This window comes from Centrocercus urophasianus, unplaced genomic scaffold (genome assembly GCF_019232065.1).
Source record: "Centrocercus urophasianus isolate 14NV4802_14NV808 unplaced genomic scaffold, USGS_Curo_1.0 seq_10, whole genome shotgun sequence".
Classification (NCBI taxonomy): Eukaryota; Metazoa; Chordata; class Aves; order Galliformes; family Phasianidae; genus Centrocercus; species Centrocercus urophasianus.
This window is the reverse complement of record NW_024884142.1, coordinates 57812497-57836467: the sequence shown is the minus strand read 5'-3', so window position 1 is coordinate 57836467 and position 23971 is coordinate 57812497. Positions and strand designations below refer to the sequence as shown.

Genomic DNA, 23971 nt, shown 5'->3' with positions numbered 1-23971 from the left:
TCAATTATTGGTGACAACAGATAGAACAGTACCCTCTATTGATTTTATCAGCACGTAAGGGATTGAGTCTTTAGAAGGATACCTTTTATTTTCTATTTTCTGTATGAAAATATAACTAATTGCTATTTAAAAAGCTATTAAGAAATAGTGTTTTACATATGCAATTCGGGCTAATATGGCTTCAAACAGGGAGTCTCACTGGGGACAGAGTGGGTATTTTTTAGAACAGTGCAAGGAAATGGACAAAAATAAAGGGAACAACAAAAAGAAATGGTTAATTTTTCTGGACTATGTAGACCTGTAGAGGTGGTAGAGCTCTACTGAGCTCTTTGCAGAGTAATATGGTTTTCATACAAGTCAATGTATAATCAACTAAAAACTTCAAGTGGTTAATGAAATTTCGGCTACTAATTTGGGTATTAAATCCATCTACTTGAACACTGCAAATCTCTGCTTTTCACAAACATTTGCAAGTACAACAGCTTCTTATTTAGGGACACGTCATCAAGCAGAGAAGTATAAAAGAAAGCTACTGCACTGTTACTTGGCAGCTTACTAGAGTGATGGATGAATTGCATATTATCACCTACAAGAGCTCATTTCAGACTTAGAGTACTAACTGCTTTGTGCTAGTACTGACACACATTTAAAGCAACAGCCAGACTGACCTGGTTTAGAACACTTCGAAAACTGCATGGAAATCAATGGAATCCACTCATTTCTCCAGGAACACCTATTTTCTGTAAATCTACTAATAGCATCACCATATGCCAGATCATGAAAATGTACAGCACAAGTATTCCCATTGCTAACAATCTAAAGCCTGTTCTTCTGAGACCAAAATACTAAAAAAATCTGTTGGAAGTTTTGTTTACATAACAAATCCAGCTGGCATCATTTTTCACTCAAGTACTTCAAAGTCAAACAAACAAGTTGCTGCCATTCTTTCCCAAGTAAACAAGTTCTATTTAGATTTCTGTCCATGCTGCTGGGGAACAATTATTTTTGTCTTACATTTAATGTTCTGTATTTATTAATACGTGCTTTGCTGTAGCATATCTTTGTTCAAACATGACCACCTGCATAAATTCAAGGAAATAGAAACTGACAAACATCTGATATATTGATCAAACTAAGTGTAGAATGAGCTCACACAAATGTCATACCTTTAGAATTTCACTTCATTTTAATGTGATTACATCCATGTGGTCTGCAGGAAGCAATAAATAATGAAGTTCTTTGTCCCCAATCCAAAGTTGTACTGTGGATGAATTCGCCAGAACATCCACTTATAACAGCAACTTTATAGATCATTTTAATACTGGCTTTGAAAAAATAATAATGACTTCTATTGTTAATCTCACACTTATGTAAAAATCATCATAAACAACAACAGAACAGCATTTAATGCCACAGAGAGAATGAGAAATGTCAAAACTGTTGGGGGAGTGCACTTGGCTACGATGGGATAACTGATGTCATGGGCTAGATTTTGGCTCCTAGCACATCCTGCTGCAATTCCTCAATTCCTCACATTATTGTGGAGTAATGTGTCATTAGCTGAGTTGTATGTGGTCACACAGGTCTGTTATCATGGGTGATTCCTCAGGTAGCAGCATACAACTGGTAATGTTCTCTATATTTTCTCCAGTCTTTCCCCAGGTTCATTTTGGCTTGATCACAACTCCAAATCATTACCTACAAAGATGCAGTCGCTCTAATCTGATGTGCTGCATCAAACTTTGAAGAAAAAAAATGCTCGTGTAATCTTAATGTAACCACTGGGTATGTAAGTAGCACAACATACTTCAGGCGGCCATTTGTTAGCTTTTCCCTGATTTCTGCTAGGTCACGGTCTACTCCAACCCTTTGTGTGTTGATCTCAGTAACTACCGTAATTAACACTATGTTCATCCAGCTATGTCTGGATGACACTTAAGGCAGAAGTGCCTTAACATTCAAAGAGGATATCCACAAGGCAGGCTGTGGCTTAAGTCCCTCAGAATTCAGAAATACATTTTTAATGAGAGCATACCTGTAGTCACAGCAATTTAACATTTATCTTGACTAACTGACAAAGAATAATATTTCATGTAATTTGAAGATGGAGGTGGTCAGCCCCTTCCTCCTCACATGTAGCAGGGGTAGCACTCATCTGTCTCCTGAGTCATGAGACATTGTAGTCTCATATATGACAAACAAACAACAGTAAACCTTGCTTCTCATCTTCCCAAGCCCTTCTATGTCCCTTCCGAATCCAAGTGGAAATAGCATGATGTCTACAAGGCTGCTTCTTGCATTTTTTCTTTGCTTCTCTTTCCCTCAGCTGCCACACAGGGCAACTTCTTTAGCCTTTTCTAAATGTGTTTTCACAAAAGAACTACCAGCTTTGCTGCTGGGCTGAGCTTTGGCCAGCAGCAGGTGAGTTGCAGAGCCTGCTGGGACCAATTATCTGGCATGGAGCAGCCACATCTCAGCCACCACTGCTGCCTCCTCACTACCAAACGTTTGCCACAATCACAATACAGTTCTGTTCAACGTAAAACATGCCTTACACCCTAAAGATGGAAAGCCTCAATCTCGGATACACATCTCAGGGTGAGTTAGGCAGAAATCTCCTGATTTCAGTTGCAGTATAACAGAATCCCAGGGAGAAACATTTACTTTGGAAAGACAGGGTACCATGCAAAAAAAAAGGATCAACAATAAAGGCTGAATTTTCTAAAATCACAGCCTTCAAAAAGACTGTTAGCTTCAACAGAGGGAAGCAGACAGCCTTTGACTCAAAAAAAAAAAAAAACTAAAAAAACCAACAACACAAAAAAACCTCCCAGTGATGAGATCAGATCAGATCAAACTGGTGATAAGAAACATCCTACTCATCTGCATCAAAAACCATGTGCACAGTGAGATCCCATATGAAATTCTTCTCACTGTAGAACTAAAGCCAACTTGCATAGACAGAGGTACCCACTCATCCCTTCCCTCACACTTGAAACACACAATGAAGTGTCCACTGACAGCTGAGGCACATAAACAGCTGCCACTGTACATAACAGCCGTGTTTTTACCTTAGCCAAGGTTCAAATCCCATTGACGCATTACTTCTCATCTGCTGCCAAGGCCTCCAGAATTATATATTGAGCACAACAATGTAATCACAGTACAAAAAACGTACACAATATTCAAACGATTACACAGTACATAACTGTCAAACTCTAACACTTCCGAGCAAAGTCCAACGTATATTAACATCAGGTCCTTGACTGCACCTTTGCTAACTGGTCATGTAATCAATTGGCTTTTTTCTGCTGCCTACTCCTTTGCTGTGATGCTCATGTGAAAGTACTAATAAATCTCAACTTTCATGTTGCCAGTAGAATTTTCTCCATTTAACTACAATAAACTTGAAAACAGCCCCTTTTTTACATGCTTGAAAATGTAATTTAGAGGGGAAAAAAGCAAATATTAAAAAGTATTACAATCTTGTTTTTGTGTTCCATTATTTTAACATTGTAAAATACTCAGTTCAATACTACTTCACAACACTGTCAAACTGAAATAATGTTCTATCATATACATTTTATATTCATTTTATGATTTTAAAGAAATGTCATCATAGTTTTGGATAAAACTAAACACCAGAATAACTAAAATATCAATAAGACAGAAATCACATTCTTCTGATTGATTCTACCAATCTAGCTTTAATGTGAAACATACCTCAAGGAATGCTAGTTGTTTTGTTTACTTTTTTTTTTTTTTTTTTTTTTTGTGGTGTGTGTGCGTGTGTGCATGTTTTTCTCCTGTATTTTGCAATTAAAGTCACACATACCCATTTTACAGACATTTTTCTACCACCTAGGTTTGTTATTAGTCTGCGTATCTACATGTTGCTGAATTTGGTTTGTCAAAATAACAGAGGCGTGGACTTCTGCTGTCACATACTGTAATGCATCTGACAAAAGATGTTTGCTAGACTGTCACTCTACTAGCAAGTTATTAGCAAGTGACAGCTATCAGACTCTTTATTTTGCTCCTTCCATACCCTAACACATCTTCGTGCCCCTTTTCTGTGAAAGGCTGATGAAAGCATGCATCAAATTCTCCATATCAGAAGGATCTTATTGTCTTACTACTCTTAGGAATTACTGCCTCTGACACCATCAGCAGGTAGAACCTACACCAAATAAATATCTGTATTCAGTAGAGAGAACAGCATTCAACATAGCCAATACTTACTTGGGGAATACAGGTAGTACTTGAAAACAGCTTATAACTAAAGTGTAGTATAGAGCTAAAGTAGCAGCATGGTAACTCCTGTTATAATAGAAAGACTGATAAGTCATTAGCAGAAGGTGCAGCAGAATGTACAAGCCTGAAACTCCGCACTCTCAGAAACAGTCAGAAGAGGAATCTTCTATGCTGGAAATGGATGCCTTTTACTATGTTGACCCCATTTCTCCACTCAGTTTTCTTCTCCAGTTTGGATTTCGACAATATTCACCACATGCACAAACAGCTATGCTAAGAAAACTACCAACTATCTCAAATTACATGCCATGACTTATTTATAAACACTAGCTGAATGTGGTATTCTCTCCATGCTCTTAACAACCACTGCAGTTTGTTCCTCAGATGATCAAAGATGCCTGAATAGCCCTTTTGACTGTAAACATTTGAGTCTCCTTTCTGTTACCACAGCAAGCATCAAAGTTTCCATTTAATTTAAATCTTGGTTTGGTAAAGTGAGTTTACCATGTAAGACCCTATGAAGACAGTTTTAATAAGGATATTTGAAAACTAGCAAAGAGAAAATGTTCTGGAATACTTGAGACATCGAGGAAAGTAAAGCAAGACAAAAATGATTTCCTTACACAGCAGTATGCCCAAAAACACGTATGGAGAGGAAAATACAAAAGGCTAAACACGGCACCTTGGGTACACTTGTACAAAAAATAAAATTGCCCCAAATGTGTACTGGTGGTTGAAAAAACTGTGAGCCACAGCACATTACTGAGCACAGCTCAGATTCATTTATTAGTTACCAGAGTTATGTAGTATAGGTACATTTTGATTTTTTGATTGTCAGTTTATTCATGCTAGCAAACTGCAAGGTCAACAATCAGTTCCTGGACAGAGTCTTCCAATCCCATCCTACTGATTCTATAACTTCACTGAGGTTTTGTTTTGTGTTGTGCCATTCCACAAACAATCAGAACCACAACTATTCTCTAAAAGCCACTCTAGATTTTTTGCTCCTGGACTACTTCAAGTAAGAGCTTTCTACAGAAGAAGTCTAAATGAAACAATGCACTGAAAATGTTCTTTGCAAAGAAGTATCGTAAAATTCTATAATCTTCATCAGGTAATCTTTCTGACTTACTATTCGGAAAAAAGCCTGCAGGTACAGCAAGAGTCTATATAGTTGAATCTTTAATTGCAGAAGAAAATCTAATAGACGAAAGCAATAGTAACAGGCCTATAGTCTAAAAAGAAATGACTGATCTTTAGCGTGAAGTGGATGTATATTAATTCCTTGCACATCATGCTGTGTTTAAATATTTGTAAATAGATTCCTTACTGTAATTTTTTTTTTCAAGTATGCAGTGAAATCCTACAGGCAGACACTGAACGCTGAAACGCTGGTGGAAAGCTTTCAAATACAAGAGTCATACTAAAAGAGAAACTCCAAAAGTTTTATTAGGATTTTAACAGACATTGCAAAAAAAAATATTGCATAATGATTGAAAACATATTTTAAACAAAGTAGCAACGTGGTATCAAGTAAAAGAAAGACTGGAACAGCTGTCTATGTATGCTGTAAGGAAGATGTAAAAGGAAAGGGGATACGGCGTTTTTAAAATTCAGGGGCAAATGTGAACAAGCCACATTTTGATAGACTGACTATACACCATAGATGTTTTATGAACTGCATAGCAGTGTTAAAAAAAAATGTTTTATCCTAGCTATATTGTATTCCTGCATTTGCAGCAGTTTACAAGGCAGAGATTTTGTTTACAACATCAATAATTTTAATAGCTCTGGATTCTCGTAAAAAATAAAACTAATTTAACAACAACAAAAAAAAGCCTGTATCTACATTTGAAAACAAAAGTGCATGAATTGAGAAATAGTGTTATTTCTTAAGAAGAACACCGAGTACTTAAAAAGTTCATTTTAATAAATCAACAACAGATAGTTTAGATGTAGATCTGCACTGTGCTACAAGTGAGATTCTACCAACACCAGCTCCTACAACTGGATACCCTCTTTTCCTAAGGAACGAAGATACACGCCCGCCTACCACCGCTTATCAGGGTTTTGGGTAGTTCTGAAGAAGGTCAAGTACCAAAACCATCATGCTGCTGACCAAGACAGATGCTTTAAAGTAGATTTTGCCATAAATTTGACCATAATCTCCTCAGCAGTCAGGACCCTTCCAGTCACAACTACTTTTAAACATTAGAGAGCAGAAGCAAGGAGCCATTAGAGCTAAAAGATAAGAACTGATTAAAGTCTCTCTCCTGCCTCGTACTGAAGAATTTGTGGGTAAAAAAGCACTTCAACAACCCTGTTCTCTTAGGGCACTGTTTTTATTTTGTATTGTTACTTATTTATTTATATGTAATTCCTACCTAAAACTCAGTTGGTCAGATCTGTACATAAGATTCTCCTTTTCCTTTTCTGATTCTCCTTTCCACGTAACTGTGATAACAGTTAAGAATTACTGCAAATACTGTTGACTCCTCTGGTAGGTTTACTCAATTCCTCCCTTCAACGAAAAAAAAAAGTGTGGAAAGAGAACATGTTGCTTCAGGATCCAGGCAGAGTTTCTGTTTGAGCTCTTGTAATTCAAACTCATGGCACTAAAAGAATAGATTCGATTTTTTTTTTTTTTTTCTTCCTGGGCACCCCTAGCATTCTGGATAGAAAAAGGCAGAAGGCAGTGAATGTTTAGCTGGACCAGATCCAGAATAGGAAATGCACAGATACCAAAGTTGTGAACTGCAGCCAATCTAGCCATAAACAACTGTCCAGTACAGAATTTACAAGTAATAAATTTAGCCATTTTTGTAAACATCTCCTCCTTACTAATCTCTTTTTTTTCCTATAATGGAAATACGTACTGTATTTCTTTGTTCTAAACTCTAGTCTGTTTCTGTTTTAGCTTTGTGGCAGAGTTGCTAAGTGCAACAAGCTAGAGACACCAACATTAATACAAACAAATTGGAAAGTCAGTTCAAGTAATTACTGTTTTGCTATACCAGGGCATTTTTCATAGCGTGTATTCCCTATTCACAAATGCCTTGCAAGATCTTTTATTATGGAAGACTGGATACAAACTGAAGTCGTTCATTTAACAGATGTGGTTGAATAGACATTTCTGATATGCTTTATGCAATTAACAAATCATGTCTCATCTTATGAAGATGATACATTTGATATACATACCAGTAATTTAAAATGCTCCTCAAAAAAAAAAGCAGCATTTTTCTAGACAAATTAACAGAAAAGGAGACAATACATCTCACAATACCATAAAACAAGAAAAGCCCTTTCATTAGCTGCATTATAAGTTCATAAATGTTCATCACATACTTTGAATTTCTGACTGCTCAAGCAATTTAACCCTCAGCCAATTGCAGGACAAGGAGGAACATTTTATATCAGGTGTCATTGCAAGTGCGAGCATAAAAACTAGGATTCCACGTTTTTAGCTCCAAAAGTTTTGCTCCCATGAGTGATGTAGCTGTTAATAGCTCAGCAGAAAAGTAATCATTTTTGACATGTCAAAATAAAGTTGTACTAAAAATTAAGCTTCTGTAAATCTGAGCTCATTTAAATCATTTCTTAAAAAAAAATTTAAAAAGCTTATCCTAGGTCACCTGTTAATTAGGAACAGCAGTAGAACACTGATTTCATAACTAAAGATGTGCTTCAATGCTGAGTGTTTGAGATATCTACCATGACGTTTTGAATTCTTCCTCATCTTTCAAATATTCGGATTATAATTTGTTAAGAAAAATAGACCAAATGCAGAAAGTGCACTTGGTCAGGATTTTGTCCCAGTACTATTCAGTGTTTCCCATCTAAACGTGCATACCATTTAGAGGCCATTTTTGAAATGTCATCAGTCAACAGCAACATGGGCACCAATGAATTCAAAAAAACACACCTTAGGATTCCTTTTTTAAATTACATAAGTTAGATAAAACTACCCTGTCCAGCAAGTTCCAAATTTTTCAAACGTTAAGGCAACTTTCATTACTTTCCAGCTAAACAGTATTATAAAAAATAAATGTCACTTCAAACCTTATATACACAGTGACAGAGTAGATTTAGCTAGAAAGTATCTTTAGTACATTAATAAAGTGTCACGTAATATTACCGAGGTTATATCAGGTGCTTGAGTGTATGTGCAATTGGAGTGGCTGCAATATTTAAAGTACAGGTTTCAAAACAGAGCGCAGTGAACGTCCTTCTTTAGTGAGTTCTCGTGTTACACACATACATGGCAGTGGAACAGCCTCCTCTCTTCTTTCTACAGCATTATAGCTACATTTCTTCAGGTGATCAGCCATGCTTACGATGTCAGCAAACTTCCACTCGTTCACAGTACAGAAGGCTGTACTAAACCGCCAAACCTGGAAAACAAGGTTCAAAATGTTTTAAGATATCTGAACTCAGGAGATTAAGTGTCTGTGCTATATTTTCAAGACATGTTTTGGATCTATAAAAATCAATATGACAAAACCACACAAGTCCAAATTTTGGATAGACAGTCTGAGATTACACCAGTTAGCTCTGAGCAGTGGAAAGAAAGACAAGCAATAGCTTTTTAGTTTTCAGCTGTGGGGTGACCTAACTGCAGCCTTTCAGTACCTAAAGGGAGCCTACAAAGAGGAGGGCAATCAACTCTTTGAAAGGGTAGATAACTGCAGGACAAGGGGAAATGGTTTTAAGTTGAGGGAAGGAAGATTTAGGTTGGATGTCAGGGGGAAGTTCTTTATAGAGAGAGTGGTGAGGTGCTGGAACAGGCTGCCAATGCCCCATCCTTAGAGGTGTTCAAGGCCAGATTGGATGGTGCCCTGGGCAGCCTGGTCTAGTATTAAGTGGGGAGGTTGGTGGTCCTGCATGTGTTAGGGGGGTTGGAGATTCACAATCCTTGAGCCCTTTCCAAGCTGGACCATTCTATGATTCTATGATAGTGTGTGCCCACAAAATAGGTGCTATCAGAAGTTAAATGATAAAGTGCTGCATAATCATCTGTAATGGTCATGACTGGTAACTTTGTTAGAAAATTATGTTAGAAAATTTGTAAAATGATCAGCTTCCACAATTCCAAATGATTGCTGTGGATACTCTGCACTTTGGAGGCTAGGAAGAATTGAGAAACAATTTACAAAGGTCACTCGAAGGTTTTAAAAATAATTTACATACTTAAGGCACTCTATCATAACAACAAATAAGACCTGAACAGTTGAAGAAAAAGCAAAATTACTTAAAACAGAATAAATGCAAGAGATGCAAACTCTATAGGGAACTTTCCCACTTTTATGGAATATTTAAATACTAAAGAAAATAATGAGCTAAAAGCTAAAACCGAGAGTTTTCCCAAGATTTTAAAATGTTTATTTACACCAAATAAAAATGGGCAGACATTACTTTTACTTCTTGAAGTATGTGGAAAATTGAACCAGCCTGCTAGCCATTTTTTGCTAATTATTCTGTATGATAATCTATTTCTTGAAGGTATGTTATATCAAAAAAAAAAAAACCAGTAGTAACGTTAGATCAGGAAAAACAGTAATAGAAAAGCAGAGATGACCAAATTAATACTTTCCATTTTACCACCAAAAATAACTTACCTTTTCTTTTATTTGCCAAGAAGAACTTCCATCTGGGTACTTTCTCTTCTCCCAAAGCAGTATCACCATTCCACGTGCTTGAAGCAAGCTTCCACACACATCTCTCATTAAACGTGACACTCTTGAAAGCTGACATAAACTAAAGCCATCTAGAAAACTAGCAATGTGTTGCAAAACCTCAAAAGGTAGACTACTCAAATGGTCATTGTGTAGTCCAATTAAGCAGCTTTTTGCTGGTTCTACTAATACTGTAGATATACTAGGCTGAACACCAAATGACCGTAAGTGGCGGTCATGAATAATTTTTGCCCCTTGCGTTGAAGGACAAAACCTTCGTTGAGAATATGTACACCCATAATATGCCAAGGGACACCTCTGCTCCATCCAGCCATTAAGGCCAGCATGAATGTCACCATGCACATTCTTAAAATGAGAAGAAAATTCATTCCTCCTAAATAACTGTCCACAAACAAATGTAAACATTGAACGCTGTTTTGTTTGGTATCTAGCCACATATTCCAATACCAAATCCAGTCCAAGGGTCTGGAATGGACTTGGATTTGAGAGCTGTGGGTTGGCATGATCACACGCAGATGCTGAAGCTATTTCCCCCACCATTGTATTTGTGGCCAATATAGCTGATGGGAGAGAAAACGTTTGGGTCCCAAAGTCAACACGATACACATCGACAGTGCGACTTTCTGATATTCCCCTACCTCCAGGAGAGTCTCCTAGGCAAAACAACAGGGCTGCAGTGATTAGATCAATTCCCTGAAGACCCATAGGATCTTCTGTTATCTCCAAATCTGATGTATCAACAGCTTTGTCTTCTTTTGGTGCTGACCAAAGGAATTTGTACGATCGATGCCGCATAATTGAAAACACATCTACATTTCTCAGTCTTTCCTGCTCCACTTGCCTCTCTAAAATTTCCTCTTCATTAGCATTATGGGGAAGCAGCATATGATTAACACTGCCATTAACTAAGTGATCAGATGGTATTACTTCTTTAAGTTGTGATGTTACAGGGAAGGAGCTACAAGACTGTAAAGCTTCATCATCATGAGATGCAGTACATTCACCATTTGCTACACTGGATGATTTTGAATTAGATACACTAAGATCTTCATTCTGGTCCAACACCTTTGAACACTCATTTTCTACATGAAAACCATTACACAAGAGTGAGGAGTTATTAAGGTTTAGATTTAAGTCACGATTTTGTATTGCATCATAACAAATATCACTAGAGCCATTTTGTTTCATTTGTGAATTTTGATGCAGGCTATCAAAGTTAATTCCCCCAACTGCTCCACTGTTTTCTTCATCTGGATATTCATGGTCAGGCTTACTATCCTGAATAATGCCATTAGAAGCTTGTTCCTTAATCTCAGTATCTTCTTTCATCTCCTGTGGTGAAGTGCAGAGCCTTGAGTTTAACATACTAATGTCCCTAGTAGCAGTGTTCAGGATATCCAGAGCAGCAGCTAAACTCCTTGTTGTTTCTACAGTAGCTTGATAAAGTGCTCCATAGGACTCTTCATCTACAGGTACCAAACCATTGGAGCATACTGTATCTGGAGCAGTTGTTTTGACAGATGTTTGTTCTCTGGATTCTGACATTTGATCAGCTGCTTTTGACATCATAGTTGCTACCTTAAGTGATTCTAGTAACATGCGCTGGTCTTGAAGGGCCAAAGCCATATCGAGCTGCTCCACTTCATCAACATCTTTACTCAGATTTTCGTAAGATTTTCGGTCTGCATAACTGACAGGCCATCTGTTCCACTCCATGGTGCAACATACCACACTTGCAGGACAAACTTCCAGATGATCAGCAATTTTATTCCGGGCCACTATGAAGGGACATCCGAAGCCACTATTCAAACAAGGCACTCTTTCAAGTGGACATAAAATGCGATGTTCCTCAGCTTTACAGGAGTGAAAAACTGCTCCACAAACCAGTGGACAGCCTATCAAATCGCATGAAATGCCAGGTTCTGGTCTGGTCATACAACGACGGCTGACACAGTTCACACAGTGCAAATGTTGCTGATGCTCCTCCATGACTGTAAATCCAATTCTGAAAGAAGAGAAGGGAAACAAAAAAACACAGAATATTAATTCAATATTGTTAATATTTACCAACAGTTATCTGCATTTTTGCATTCTCCATAAGTATGAAGAAATGTATATTAAAGCAACACAAACTGATCAGTAGTCAAGTAGGAGAAATTTTACCTCAAACAAAAAAGTTCACCCAAAAATTAAATATACACATTTGCATCAGAATACATGCACAAACTGTCAGTAGATATTAAATGTGTATCTTAGATAAAAACACTGAATAATCTTCTCTCAGGAAGAGCTCTTTTTCCCTGCCCATTCCAAATAGATGACTCAATTAAAACCAATGCATCATAATCGACTACCATTTATTACCTAAAATCGTAAACCATACAACTTACAGAGAAAGGAGACAAAATAAAGAAAGTCAGACTCATCCTCATCTGTGCTAAATATCCATCTCTCCAAACAAAGTTGCCTGGGCTACTTGCTACCAATTAAGCTTCCAACACCTTCTTCACGCAGTTCTCTTTAAGGCAACCTTCAACCTCAGCATTCATCTCAAACTCCTTTTGTGTCTCCACATACACTTCTGACAGAGAGCAGTCCTTTGTAACAGCTCTTCACTCTTACCAATTTCACCTGTTGCTTCTCTTTCATTTTTATATTTTTGCATAAATGTAGTTCAATGCATAGTATATTGCTAATTCCCTTTATTTCACTGAAAACTTGATATTAAAACTATACTGCCCAAAACAGCCCCACTGATACATCTTCAACCCACAAAAGGTAATTCATTTAATGCATTCTACCACTCATCCTATTTACAACACTGGCAGTTCAAAGTATGGAGGTAACATGGCAACTCTATACAACTAGGACAAACAGCAATAAAAACCCAAACAGATCTGATTGCGCAATCTATTTCAACACACTGACATACACAAACCCAGTCCTCTGCTGTGGTAACTGGAAAAAGGCAATAATTAAAAAAAGCTAAACTTGGCATCTTTGTATTGTACTTCCAGAAGCTCTGGAACTGCTTACCAACTTGAGTGCAGGCCTACATAAATGACCAAACCCTCCCACGTGCTCCAAAAAACTCCCCTGCATAAGTGATACCACTGGGATTACAGTTCAGAGATACCAGAGAATGACTAACACAGAGCCAGACCTCAAAATACATTGCTCAGTTCCATCTTTTCCTTACTCCCTAAGCTCCAAATAAAGTTTGGTTGTTTGTTGTTGTTTTTTGTTTTAATAAAAATAAAATGCTTGCAGAATGTAAGATTAATAGAACAGAAATGGTTCCTTACTTTTTTTTCTACTGGCTGAAAAATGGGCTCAGTAAACACTTCAGTTTTAATTCATTAAAACTTCTCAAATGAAAAGCACTCTAAAAATAAGAATGAAGAGTATTATTCCTTTTGTTCAAACTGAAGGTAAGAGGAAACAAAACAGCTTTTCAGACACTCCACTTTAAATTATTTAAAGCATTTAAATAGAGTTCTGTCCAACTTCACTCAGCTGTATTCTTTTAATACTCTGATATTCATGCCAACTTGAAGTACCAATCAGTTCTCATCCCTCCGTTTCTTGTAATTTGGATAACTCAAATATTTTAGCCACCCACTCTCCCCGAACACTTCTAACAAAGAAGCATATGTGCTACACTTAGCAGGAAAAACACAGCTGAATTTTCCCCACTGTACCTTTGTATTTATATACTGAGTAACAAGTTTCTTCATCAAATGCATCAGTCACTGAACTCTGTGACTGACTGACTGCTAAGCATTTCAGCAAAACTTCATGGCACACAAAACGCTTTAACCTTACATATCAAAACTGATGGCATCTGACAGGAAGATCTTAAAAACGTTCAGGAAAGAATCAGTCTGGGAATATTACTGGACAAAGAATGCAATTTTATTTGTAGCCCTTTCACCAAAGCTCTCCTTTTAAGTAATTCCTGTCAATTACAACAGTCTACCTGCTGATAGACTAAAACAACCTTGGAATTTTCAGTACTAAAACCAAACTCCAGGTTTCCTGGAGTCAATCAGAACAGAGATCTGAAGGAACCTCTTGGATTACATTTTTATTTTAAAGCACTTGACACATAATGGAAACAGCCTTGAAAAAGAACAATGTTTGTTGAGAAAGAAAAAGACTTCATAGGGCCCAGCCCTCCCTGCATCTAAATACAGCCTGGCTCCCATCAGTCTGGTAGCAGCAAAGCTTAATTTGATCAGTAACCCACACAATTACATTTTAAAATAAATATTTACCTGCTTTGCAAAAAGCTGTGCCCCTGGCTCAGTTTAAGAATCAAGCTGTTTCTAGACCAGGCAGCGGGTTTGTTAGCTAGAGCACAGAGCTATGCTAGCACTGCTGTCTTGCTTCTAGGCCAAAGCTGGCTTACATTCAGGCTGCTCAGAATGCAGTCAACCAGAGCTCATGTTTGCCTGCACCATTTGTGTAGACATACCCTAAATTAGTCAACTACCATTAAATACTACCTTTAAATAGCCCATGTGAGCTTGCACAGAAGTACATTCTATTGAGACAGTAAAACATCCTCCTCCCTAGCATGCTATCTTGGTCTTTACAAGTCAGATTGTGAAACTCGAGTTGTGTGATTATACTAGCTTATCTCAAGCTCCAAGGCTCCTTTCACACAAGCTAACCCTTACCAAAACCTAACGATCTCACAGAAACAAATGAGATTTTGAAGTGTGTGAGAAGGAGACAGAGCCTGGTAAAAAACATTAAATACCACTAACAGTTTATGAAGACCACATCGGATTCTAAAATATCATATGCTACCAACAGGTAGATGCTAATTCTGATAGCAGATGTTTTCAGCTGTTTTTTTTTGGTTGGTTGGTTGGTTGGGTTTTTTTAATAAAGAAGCAGTTATGTAAGTGAACAACTAAATAGCTGAAAAAATCTACTCTCTCAGTACCTGTAAATTAGAATTTTACTGACACCTACAAAAGCCATATTGGTATTAAATGTTTTTCCTATTAAAATTCAAATCCTGTGGCTCTATGAGCAATACATGATCTAAAAGCTATTTGGACATCAGTAGAGCATCAGCATGACTTTCACTACAGTTCTGCACAAGCCTTAACTTCATAGCACCTGCTGCAGAACTGCTTGTGAACCACAAAACTTAGTACCTCTTTGATTCACCGATTAAGTGTATCCACACATGAATCATTTTCCTTTGAAGTTCCACAAATGAGGTATTACTACACAGAGAGCATGAGCCACCACCTTCTTCCCAAACACTATTTGATGAAGAAAAAACTATTGGATAAAGGATAAAGAAAATTATTGCAGGATGCAGCAAGCTCTGAAGCTGTGCTATCGATTACTCTGATAGACAAAAGTGAAGACCCCGTAAAGCACACCAATGCTGACCAGAAGAAAAACAAGCTGTCATTAAAACACATGCAAATAACATTTACAGTGTTTGTACCCCATTATGTTTCTTGCCACAATTTGTTGAGAAGACAAAATGTCAAATCAGTGACTATAGCAAGAAGGAACAGCTGTCCTTTTCTGATAGCATAGTGTCAGCAACTAGGTTCAGTTCATATGAGATGCTTAAGTACACACACTTGACTGTTACCAGCAGAGAAACCTAAAAATACATCCAGTTCCAATGAGGTGACCACTGGTCTCAGAATTTGTGCAATCACTTGATGTTATTGTACATACTATACAGTCAGCTGACCAAATCAGCCAGAGCATGCTTTGAAAATCTGTCATAATTAAAAGGATTAAAATTCCAGCTGCTACAGCCACATGATTTTCAGTTGCTGTTGTAACACAAACATTAAAATAGCATAACAGGAGTTTTGAACAGTCACTGCACAATAGTTCAGCTGAAGCGGGAGCTCTGTCTTCTGTACCACAAAGCGTAAGCGTACTTAGTTTTAACAAAGCTGCAATCTGCTTACTTACTCCCCTCTCCATGAACTCTTTGGTCCGAATAAGAAGGAAATCATTGCAATTACTGCCGCTGCTGGAACCTCCATTACTCAGATGCTTTCTATTCAACAAACCTATAAAAGCTCACCTCTCTTCAAGACTCTTCCGTCTACCAAATTTGATTAAATGGGCCAACAGGTTCTTAAATTACTGGTGCGAGGAAGTAGAAGAACAGAGATACACAAGCAGTACTACAGGTTTAAACTCCCAGGAGCATCCAAAACCACCCACAAGCAACCATATGTATGCAAACCATTCTAAAAGATTTCCTGCTGTTCTGGAGATTGAACAAGTCACTGAATCTTCCATCTTTTAACCATCTCCGTGGCTAAGATTAGATAGCAAGAAGAAGAAAGAGAACAACATAAGAACGATTTAGAATATTATGCCAAAAATAGAATTGGTAGTCCTACAGAAAGCACAGAACAAACTATCTTCTTTTCCTACATCCTCCAGAGCATGGGAGAGTATCATTAACCTTGACTGGAAAAGCTGCTGAAAACAAATTTCAGTCTTCTAGAAGGTAAGCTGCTCTTGTCACAACTGTCTTGCACAAGTATAACAACTTTCATACTTACAAAGCATACAGAATATTTGTGTTACGCATGTTACACTCGCTTTTTGTTGTTGGTTTTGTTTTGGTTTTTTTTTGTGGAAGTTTTATCTGGTTGGTTGGTTTGGGGATTTGTTGATTTGTTGTTGTTGTTGTTGTTGCTTGGTGTGGCTTTTTCTGATTTATCAGTTTTCAAATGATGGATAACATGAACTGGAGGTTTGGTCTTCTGACACCATTCCAACAAGGGGAATGACAGGTATCACCACTAGCTGCCATCCCAGCTTGAGACAAAAAAAAGGCAACTCTACTCATCAAACTCTGCTCACCAAGACTCAACAAGGACCAAGGTTAAACAGCCTCATTCTAAGGCTTCTTCAAAACCAATGCAGCCTTTGTCCCCCACGTTAGGGAGCAGGTCACCTCAAATCCAACATAAATTTTTGTCTCTCTACAGCATTGGGAAGACAGGAAATAGAAAACACAAATATAGAGGAAATAGGAAATACAGATTTTAATCTAATGCTACACTAATTTTCAACTACTCCTTCAAGTGACAAATTCTGAAGCACAAGACTGAACATTACAAACTGCTAGATCCTTATGTGGAGTAACATTATGAAGAAGTGACAAATTTACACATTATGTACTTTAGCTGCTCAAGTAATAGGGTAGTATACATAGCCACCTTATATCTTATAGTATCCTACATATGAGGCAATATATATTTTTTTTTTAATACAGCTTTCCTAGTTCCAAAGAGAAGTTCTTGACAGGGATTTTATGAAGCCTTATTTCTTCAAATTGGTTTATACCAGAGAGACTTCAACAAAGTAAAGTCCTTTCAGATACCACACTTAAAACCTCAACATTATACAAGTGACTCTTTCCCCCCATTTCTCAGAGTTCATCAAGTTCATCAAGTTCATCAACCCCAGCTTCTGTTACAACTAGGTGCATCGCAGTTATCAACCCAAATATTCTGAATGTAGTTTTAAAAAGTTTTCCCAGCATACCAAAGACAATAGCATCATCCCTGGCTGGTAGTGAGTGCACATGTTGGATATATGAGATTAAGTCTGGATTATTTCATAATCAGTGAATGCAGAACTAGCAGCTTCAATTAACTAAAGCCCAAACTACTACACAAGTAGTATGCTGCTTTCACTATTACCATCACAGGCTACAGCAATTTACATGTAACACATCAAAGAGGTAGAAAATGATCAGGCTCGAAACATGGCTTCTTACTGCAAGGGAAAACACAAGCATACATCCTTCTGCAAGGTTCTGCTTTTATCAGGGGTATAGCACAAAGGATAGTATTAACTGTTTTATGAACTAAAATTTAAAGTTATCCACCTACTTAAAAAATACAGAGCAGATTAGAAATTTCTAACTACAGCAAAATAGTGAGTGTTAGAATTTGTAAAAAAAAAAAAAAAAAAATTCAAATTTTTACGTGCCAATCTTGAAAAGAAGAGCTTTTCTGTGTCTACCTCCTCAAAATATCCATCCTATTACACAAGCTGACCTGTATTTTGCATTCTTTTGGGTAACACTTTAGGAGTTCCTTTTTCCCCAGTGGTAAAACATCTTCCTCCCATTCATAGAATTCACTGAGATATTTCCTTTCAAATCACTGCAGATGAAAAAATAGAACCAAAAGCAAAACAAAACACTGCTTTGACTGAAGCAGACACTCACTATGCTTTGTGTATCTGGACTGCTTCCACTTTACAGCAGAACACTTTCTCTACTGCTATCAAGATCCAAGAATGTAAAAAAAAAAAAAAAAAAAAAAACCAACAAAAAACCAAAACCAAACTACTAGGCTTCTAGGCTTTCCTTAGAGTACTTTTGTGACAGATTTGCCATGCATTCTTCTTGACACATTTCCCAAAGAAGAAACCAGAAGGCCTAAATGTGCATTTTGCCACAGGACAATCACACCAGGAACAGCTATGCTTGCTGCATGGCTCAGGCACAAAAGCACTCTACCTGTTGAGATGGTGACAGGGCAGAGTCAGCTAGAGAGCCAGCAGATTTCATGTGTAAAGTACTTCTGAACTTGAGCTCAGTGTGACTCCTTTTGATTGCTGCAGACTCTGCAAAAAAAAAAAAAAAAAAAAAAAGATCAAGGTTTGATTTCTGGGATACAGATTGCTTTCCATATGTACAATCCTCTGAGAAGGTTGTTTGGTTATGCTACCTGTAGCTACAGATGGTTAAATATTATTGCATTTTTCAGGGAAAAATAAACAGGTCTTTAATAGACTTTAAAACTGCAATGTCATTCTAGTTTACTGCTAGCTGTTAGTCAAGCTAGATAGTTACTTCAATGTAAGGCTAGAAAAGACTGCTCTTCAAAGTTATTATTACAACCTGCTTCACTTTATTCTCTGGTTTGGCTCACCAGGAATCCTGCAAGAAAAATATGCATGAAACTTGAATTAAAGACTGCAACAGCTGGAGAACTAAAAAAACATTTCAAGTTTGATCATTTTATAAACTGCCTTTTATTCTAGTTAAAATTTGTCCAGCTTCAGTCTTCAGACTTAAAAACTTATTAAACCATTGCTTAATATGAATTAGTTCTTTACTAAACAGGCTTCTTCTATGTGTTCATACACATGCACTTATTAAAACTCAACAGTGATGGAGCAGAGGTTATATATCTGAATAAACAATGCCATGCTCAGATATCAAGTCACAAATCCTACAGAAAACCAGAAATGAAAATAATAAACCATCCTCAGAAATCAGAACCATAACTACTGCTTAAAATGTAACGCTTTTTTCATTGCAGCTGGTAGTTGTACATCCAGAAGAAGGCAAAACCAAATTCTTATTCTTCTCCTTACACAATATTTTAATTCATACACGGTGCTGCAGAATACCTGCCCTTACATTTACAGAGATCAGGCCAAAAATCTTGTTACTGTACCACTTCAGGTCTTACTACACAAGTTGAACCAGTTCCCACAGCTATGTAATAAAGCGACTGCAAAATGGAACGTGAACACAACTGAATCTCTAAAACCAAAACACAGATGTAGTGTTCTCTGCACACATAAGGATATTTTACTATTAAAACATATATCCCTGCTAGTAGCATGGAGCCTGATCACTTTATAAGAAAAGCAGTTAGCATACCAAAATCTTAACGTTCCACCTACCTCCTCCCTGCTGCATCAGATAACAGTGAACCACAAAGACTATCCTAAAATAATTTGAAATTTTTAATGTAGATGAGAAAGAATAGGAAAACAAGATCAGAAGTGATGCTAGGAATTTCAACCTATCCCATTTTCAGGTATTTGGCTTCCCCCCCAACATACTACATGGTTTTAAAAGCAATATCCAGTTTCAAAGAAACAAAAACCAACCAACCAAACAATAACCACAACAAACAAATGAGAAGCAGCAGAAACCCCCCACCATTTTCTAAACAGAACAAAACTTATCTCAAACTGCCCTTGGCAGGAAGCTGGCAATTTATCTCCTGATGAGCATGTAATACGCTGATCTTTCAATGCTTGTAACTCAGATCTAGAACTGGAAAACACACAGGTTTGTGGACATACAAGTCATCAATTTCTGATCTCTAATATAATTTAAACCGCCCTTCCCAAGTGTCAGTGGGCACAAAGCTATTACTTTTTCCACAGACTCCAGCTGAACATTCCCATCCAAATACATTCCATGGCTGATGACAATAATGACTCAGCTAAAAGAAGTTTTTGGAAGAGCATTACAGTTATGAAAATAAAGAACTCCTGAAAAGATCCTATTTGCAAAAACCTGGCATTCCAACAAATTTCTCTATCCCACTGGATTTTTGGAGAACTACAGTTTATGCTAGAGATGCTGCTAAGTAAGCAAATATGAAGCTTAACTTCCACAAGCAACCACCATATCACCTGTCTCCTGGCACCTATGAGACGAGATCCAACCCAGGCATCACTACACAAAGATCACTGAATCAACAACAGAAGTTCCACACAGAATGCTGTAACCACACAAATTGAGAGTTTATCTCATTGAGCCTCTCATTCTCATGCCTTAAGTTTAAACCTATCAGGTTTTCATCATGGTTTCACATTAAGAGCTCAGAGATCAATGTTTGACATTTGGTCAACAGTGCAGTCTACTCAATTAGATGTCCTACAGGCTGTAAAGGTTTGCATGGTATTTTACATTCAGATGGCATTAACAGATTATAATGAAATGAAAAACCATTAAAAACAGCAGCTTACAAAGTAAGTCAGAATCTAGAGCTCCCCTGCAACTTCAATTTCCTTGGTCTGTTTTATACCACAAGATTTTACTGTCCACACTAAAAAACAGTGTCTGGACCCTTGAAAAAGCTTACATAGATTTCTCTATAATCCTTACTCAATTTTAAACTCTCACTTTAGAGCTGTCCTTTCAGGAATATTCAACCACTGAACAATCAAGATACCTCACTGACAGAAACTCAACTCATCTTTACTCTTACTGTTCAGACAAGGAAATTGAAAGAGAATTGTCACCAGTGCAAATCATCATTACATATGCGATTCCCTATGCTCATCCCTGTACCACTGGATCCCATTGCCAGAGGCAAACAGCATTTGCTTCATTTAAGATGGAACTCACCAAAGGAATGTGTTCATCAATAAGAAGGAAATTATGTTGATGTGTTGGTTTTCTTTCATTTCAATTGAACACAAAAGCACATGTTTGTTACAATGCTGAAATCCCCAGCAGCTGCAGAAGAGCACTCACAGACTGACATCCCTATTCTGTCACAGCCACGTGCTTAACATAAGTATTGGAAAAAGCCCTTCAGGACATAGGTTAAAAAAAAAAAAAAATGGGTTGCCTATGAATGTACAGAAATCTTGCCAAAAAACTTTCCAACCAGGTACTGCTAGTTAGACATATCACTCATTAAACTTCTATCATCAAAGTAAGAGGCGAATTACAAAGTTAATTGAGTAAACCAATAATTTAGTTACAAAGAGAAAGAACATCCAAGAAGCACAGCAAAGACACTGTTTTTGCTTAGACTTTGCCCATTCTGCTAGGACTCTCCTATTCTCTAACACCTTCCAACTTGAGGAAAGAATGAGACAGAGGTCCCGCAAAAAGTCTCAGTTTGCAACACATCTTCAGTTCACTCTGTGAATCTATTTCTTTTCCAAGTGCAGCCAGACCAGTATTGAAAAAATACTCAAAGCCGTTTAGAGGCAAACAGAGCAGAAGACAGATTAAAGTTGCCAGTGTATCTCTTTGCTTACTTTGCTTGGCAACCAACGAGCTTAACAATATTTTTTGTACTTGTAAAAGAGAAGTGTTGAGAGAAAGACCACAGAAAAGCATCACTAACATTCTCATCACCACACATCACTGGGGATACATGAGCCTTAAGCTTCCAAATCACAGCACAAGGTGTATGACATGCATCAGATGGCAGCAGCTGCACAGGGAAAGGATTTGAGCACCAAAAGTGTTCTTCAGAAAAGAAAAAAAAGAAAAAAAGAGAAAGCAGAGGGAGATTTCCTTCCTTAAGCAGCAGCACAAGCAAAGTGATGCTGCAGTTACAACAGTACAGGCCCAGTTTAGGATCAGCACACTCACACACTCTGATTCTGGCTCAATAACAACACAATCAGCAAAAGGGAAGCAAGGATTAGGAAAAGCTCCTCGGCCAAACCTGCGCAGAACTTTACAGAACAAAAGAAAGCCCTCTCTCCGGCCCACGGGATCCCTCCCTAGGGATTTCAAACAGCGGCAGCACCGCAACTTGTGAAAGCGCGGCTGCTGCACCGTTTCAGTGTGCGTGCCTCAAACCAGACCCTGTCACAGCCCGACACGCGACCGATCACCGACCTGCGGGGTCACACGAGTGCAGCTACGCAGCCTTCCTCGCCTTTACGTGGCAGACAGAAGCTTCCAGCACAGGCCTACAACCCGTTAACAAAAGGAACGGAGAGAAGCAAAAATTCTGAGAAAGCGCAACCTCTTGCATAATCCGAGCACGGCAGCTGGGAACCTGCGGGGGATTTTACAGAGGGCTTTCGGCAATACCTCTGGATTACTCCCGCTCTTCCCCTCTCACACCCGCAGACCTCACCGGGCAGCCCGGCCCTGCCCCGTCCGTGCCGGTGGCGGTGCAGGCGGCAGTGTTCGCTACGCTCCGGGCGGCGGCAGGCCCGCGGCAGGGCAGAGCGGAGGGGGCGGGGCGGCCACCCTACAAGGCCCGTTCCCACCGGCACGGGGCGGGGAGGAGGGGACACGAGCGAAGAGCACCCCGAGCCCCCGGGCCGCCTAAGGGAGGCCGCGATCGGCACCGCCCCCACGTCGGCCGGGCGCTGTCAGGGACCCCGGCACCCCCCCCCCCCCCCGCCGCCGCTTGTTTACCCCTGGGCTGCCGGGTGGCCGCCGCCGGCCGGCCGGCAAAGGGACGCGGCCCCGCTGAGAACGCAGGCCTCGGCCGCTGATAGCCTCAGCTCACCCGTCGCCGTCGCTCGGCAGGCAGCAGGGAGCGGAGGAGAAGGGCCGCGTCGCCGCGCCTCGCCCTTTCCCCGCTGGGATCTCGCCGAGTGCCGGGCTCACGCGCGGCCCCGCTGCCGGCCGCGCCCCCAACGGCCGCGCGCGCGAGGCGGGCGGGCACGCGCGCGCGAGACGAAGAGACGGCTCCTTCCCGGCTGTGGAGGGGCGTGGCCACGGGGCAGGGCGAAATGCCCGGATGTCGCGTGCTTTCGCTGCACTCTCCCTCCCCCCCCCCCACTGACGCACACCCGAGGCGCATTAGCGGCGGTGGCAGAGGTGGAGTGCCGGTTGAGGGAGCCCCACTGAACGAAACGTTTTGGGTTGGTTTTTTTTTTTCCTTTTTTTTTCCTAGAAACCTGGCCTGGCTCCCGGCCAACTGCAAGACAGCCGCAGCCAACTCCTGCCTAGGCCGCGTTTTTTTTTGTCAGGATGTACACGTCCTGCTTCGAGTGCATACAGCGCGCCTTCTGCTGCAAGGAGAGCAGCTACGTTTTAGCCAAGCAGTTGAAGGAGCACAGTAACGTAAGCATGCTTTATAGTCACGAGAAATACAGATTCAAGGTACCAGTCTATTGACTTGTGGATGCCTCATCCCTGCAGGCATTCAAGGCCAGGCTGGATGTGGCTCTGGGCAGTTGGTCTGGTGGTTGGTGACCCTGCACATAGCAGGGGGGTTGAAACTAGATGATCATCCTGGTCCTTTTCAACCCAGGCCATTCTACGATCCTGTGATTCTGTGACTTCAGTGTGGGAGCAAGTAAAAGACATGGAAGTTGCAAGTTTAAACATTTAGAATCCTTAGAACTTATTACCTCTACTTACTCTAAAAATAAGAGAGCATGGAAGAAAGATAGATGTAAAAGAAGCCACTGTGTTAATGTTTGGAACATAAGAAAACCTAGGATGACCTCAACAGAAGGCATCATTGCCAGCTCTTCCT

The 23971-nt window shown here is 39.2% G+C and overlaps 1 protein-coding gene across 7 annotated transcripts; it reads right to left on the bottom strand.

The window, feature by feature from the left end:
• Nucleotides 1–5678: 5678 nt before the first annotated feature.
• FBXO30 (F-box protein 30) lies at nucleotides 5679–23073 on the bottom strand. Of its 7 annotated transcripts, XM_042819359.1 has the most exons (5): nucleotides 22369–22539; nucleotides 19671–20049; nucleotides 18493–18599; nucleotides 9873–11955; nucleotides 5679–8648 (listed from the first exon to the last, which is right to left on the bottom strand). In XM_042819359.1, the coding sequence occupies exons 4-5, from the start codon at nucleotides 11937–11939 to the stop codon at nucleotides 8445–8447; spliced, it is 2271 nt and encodes a 756-aa protein (XP_042675293.1). In that variant the 5' UTR covers nucleotides 11940–11955; nucleotides 18493–18599; nucleotides 19671–20049; nucleotides 22369–22539; the 3' UTR covers nucleotides 5679–8444. The 7 variants fall into 7 exon arrangements, with proteins under 7 accessions (XP_042675293.1, XP_042675304.1, XP_042675314.1 ...); XM_042819370.1 differs by lacking the exons at nucleotides 19671–20049; nucleotides 22369–22539 and adding an exon at nucleotides 22994–23073; XM_042819380.1 differs by lacking the exons at nucleotides 19671–20049; nucleotides 22369–22539 and adding an exon at nucleotides 22900–22924.
• Between the last annotated feature and the right edge of the window lie 898 nt (nucleotides 23074–23971).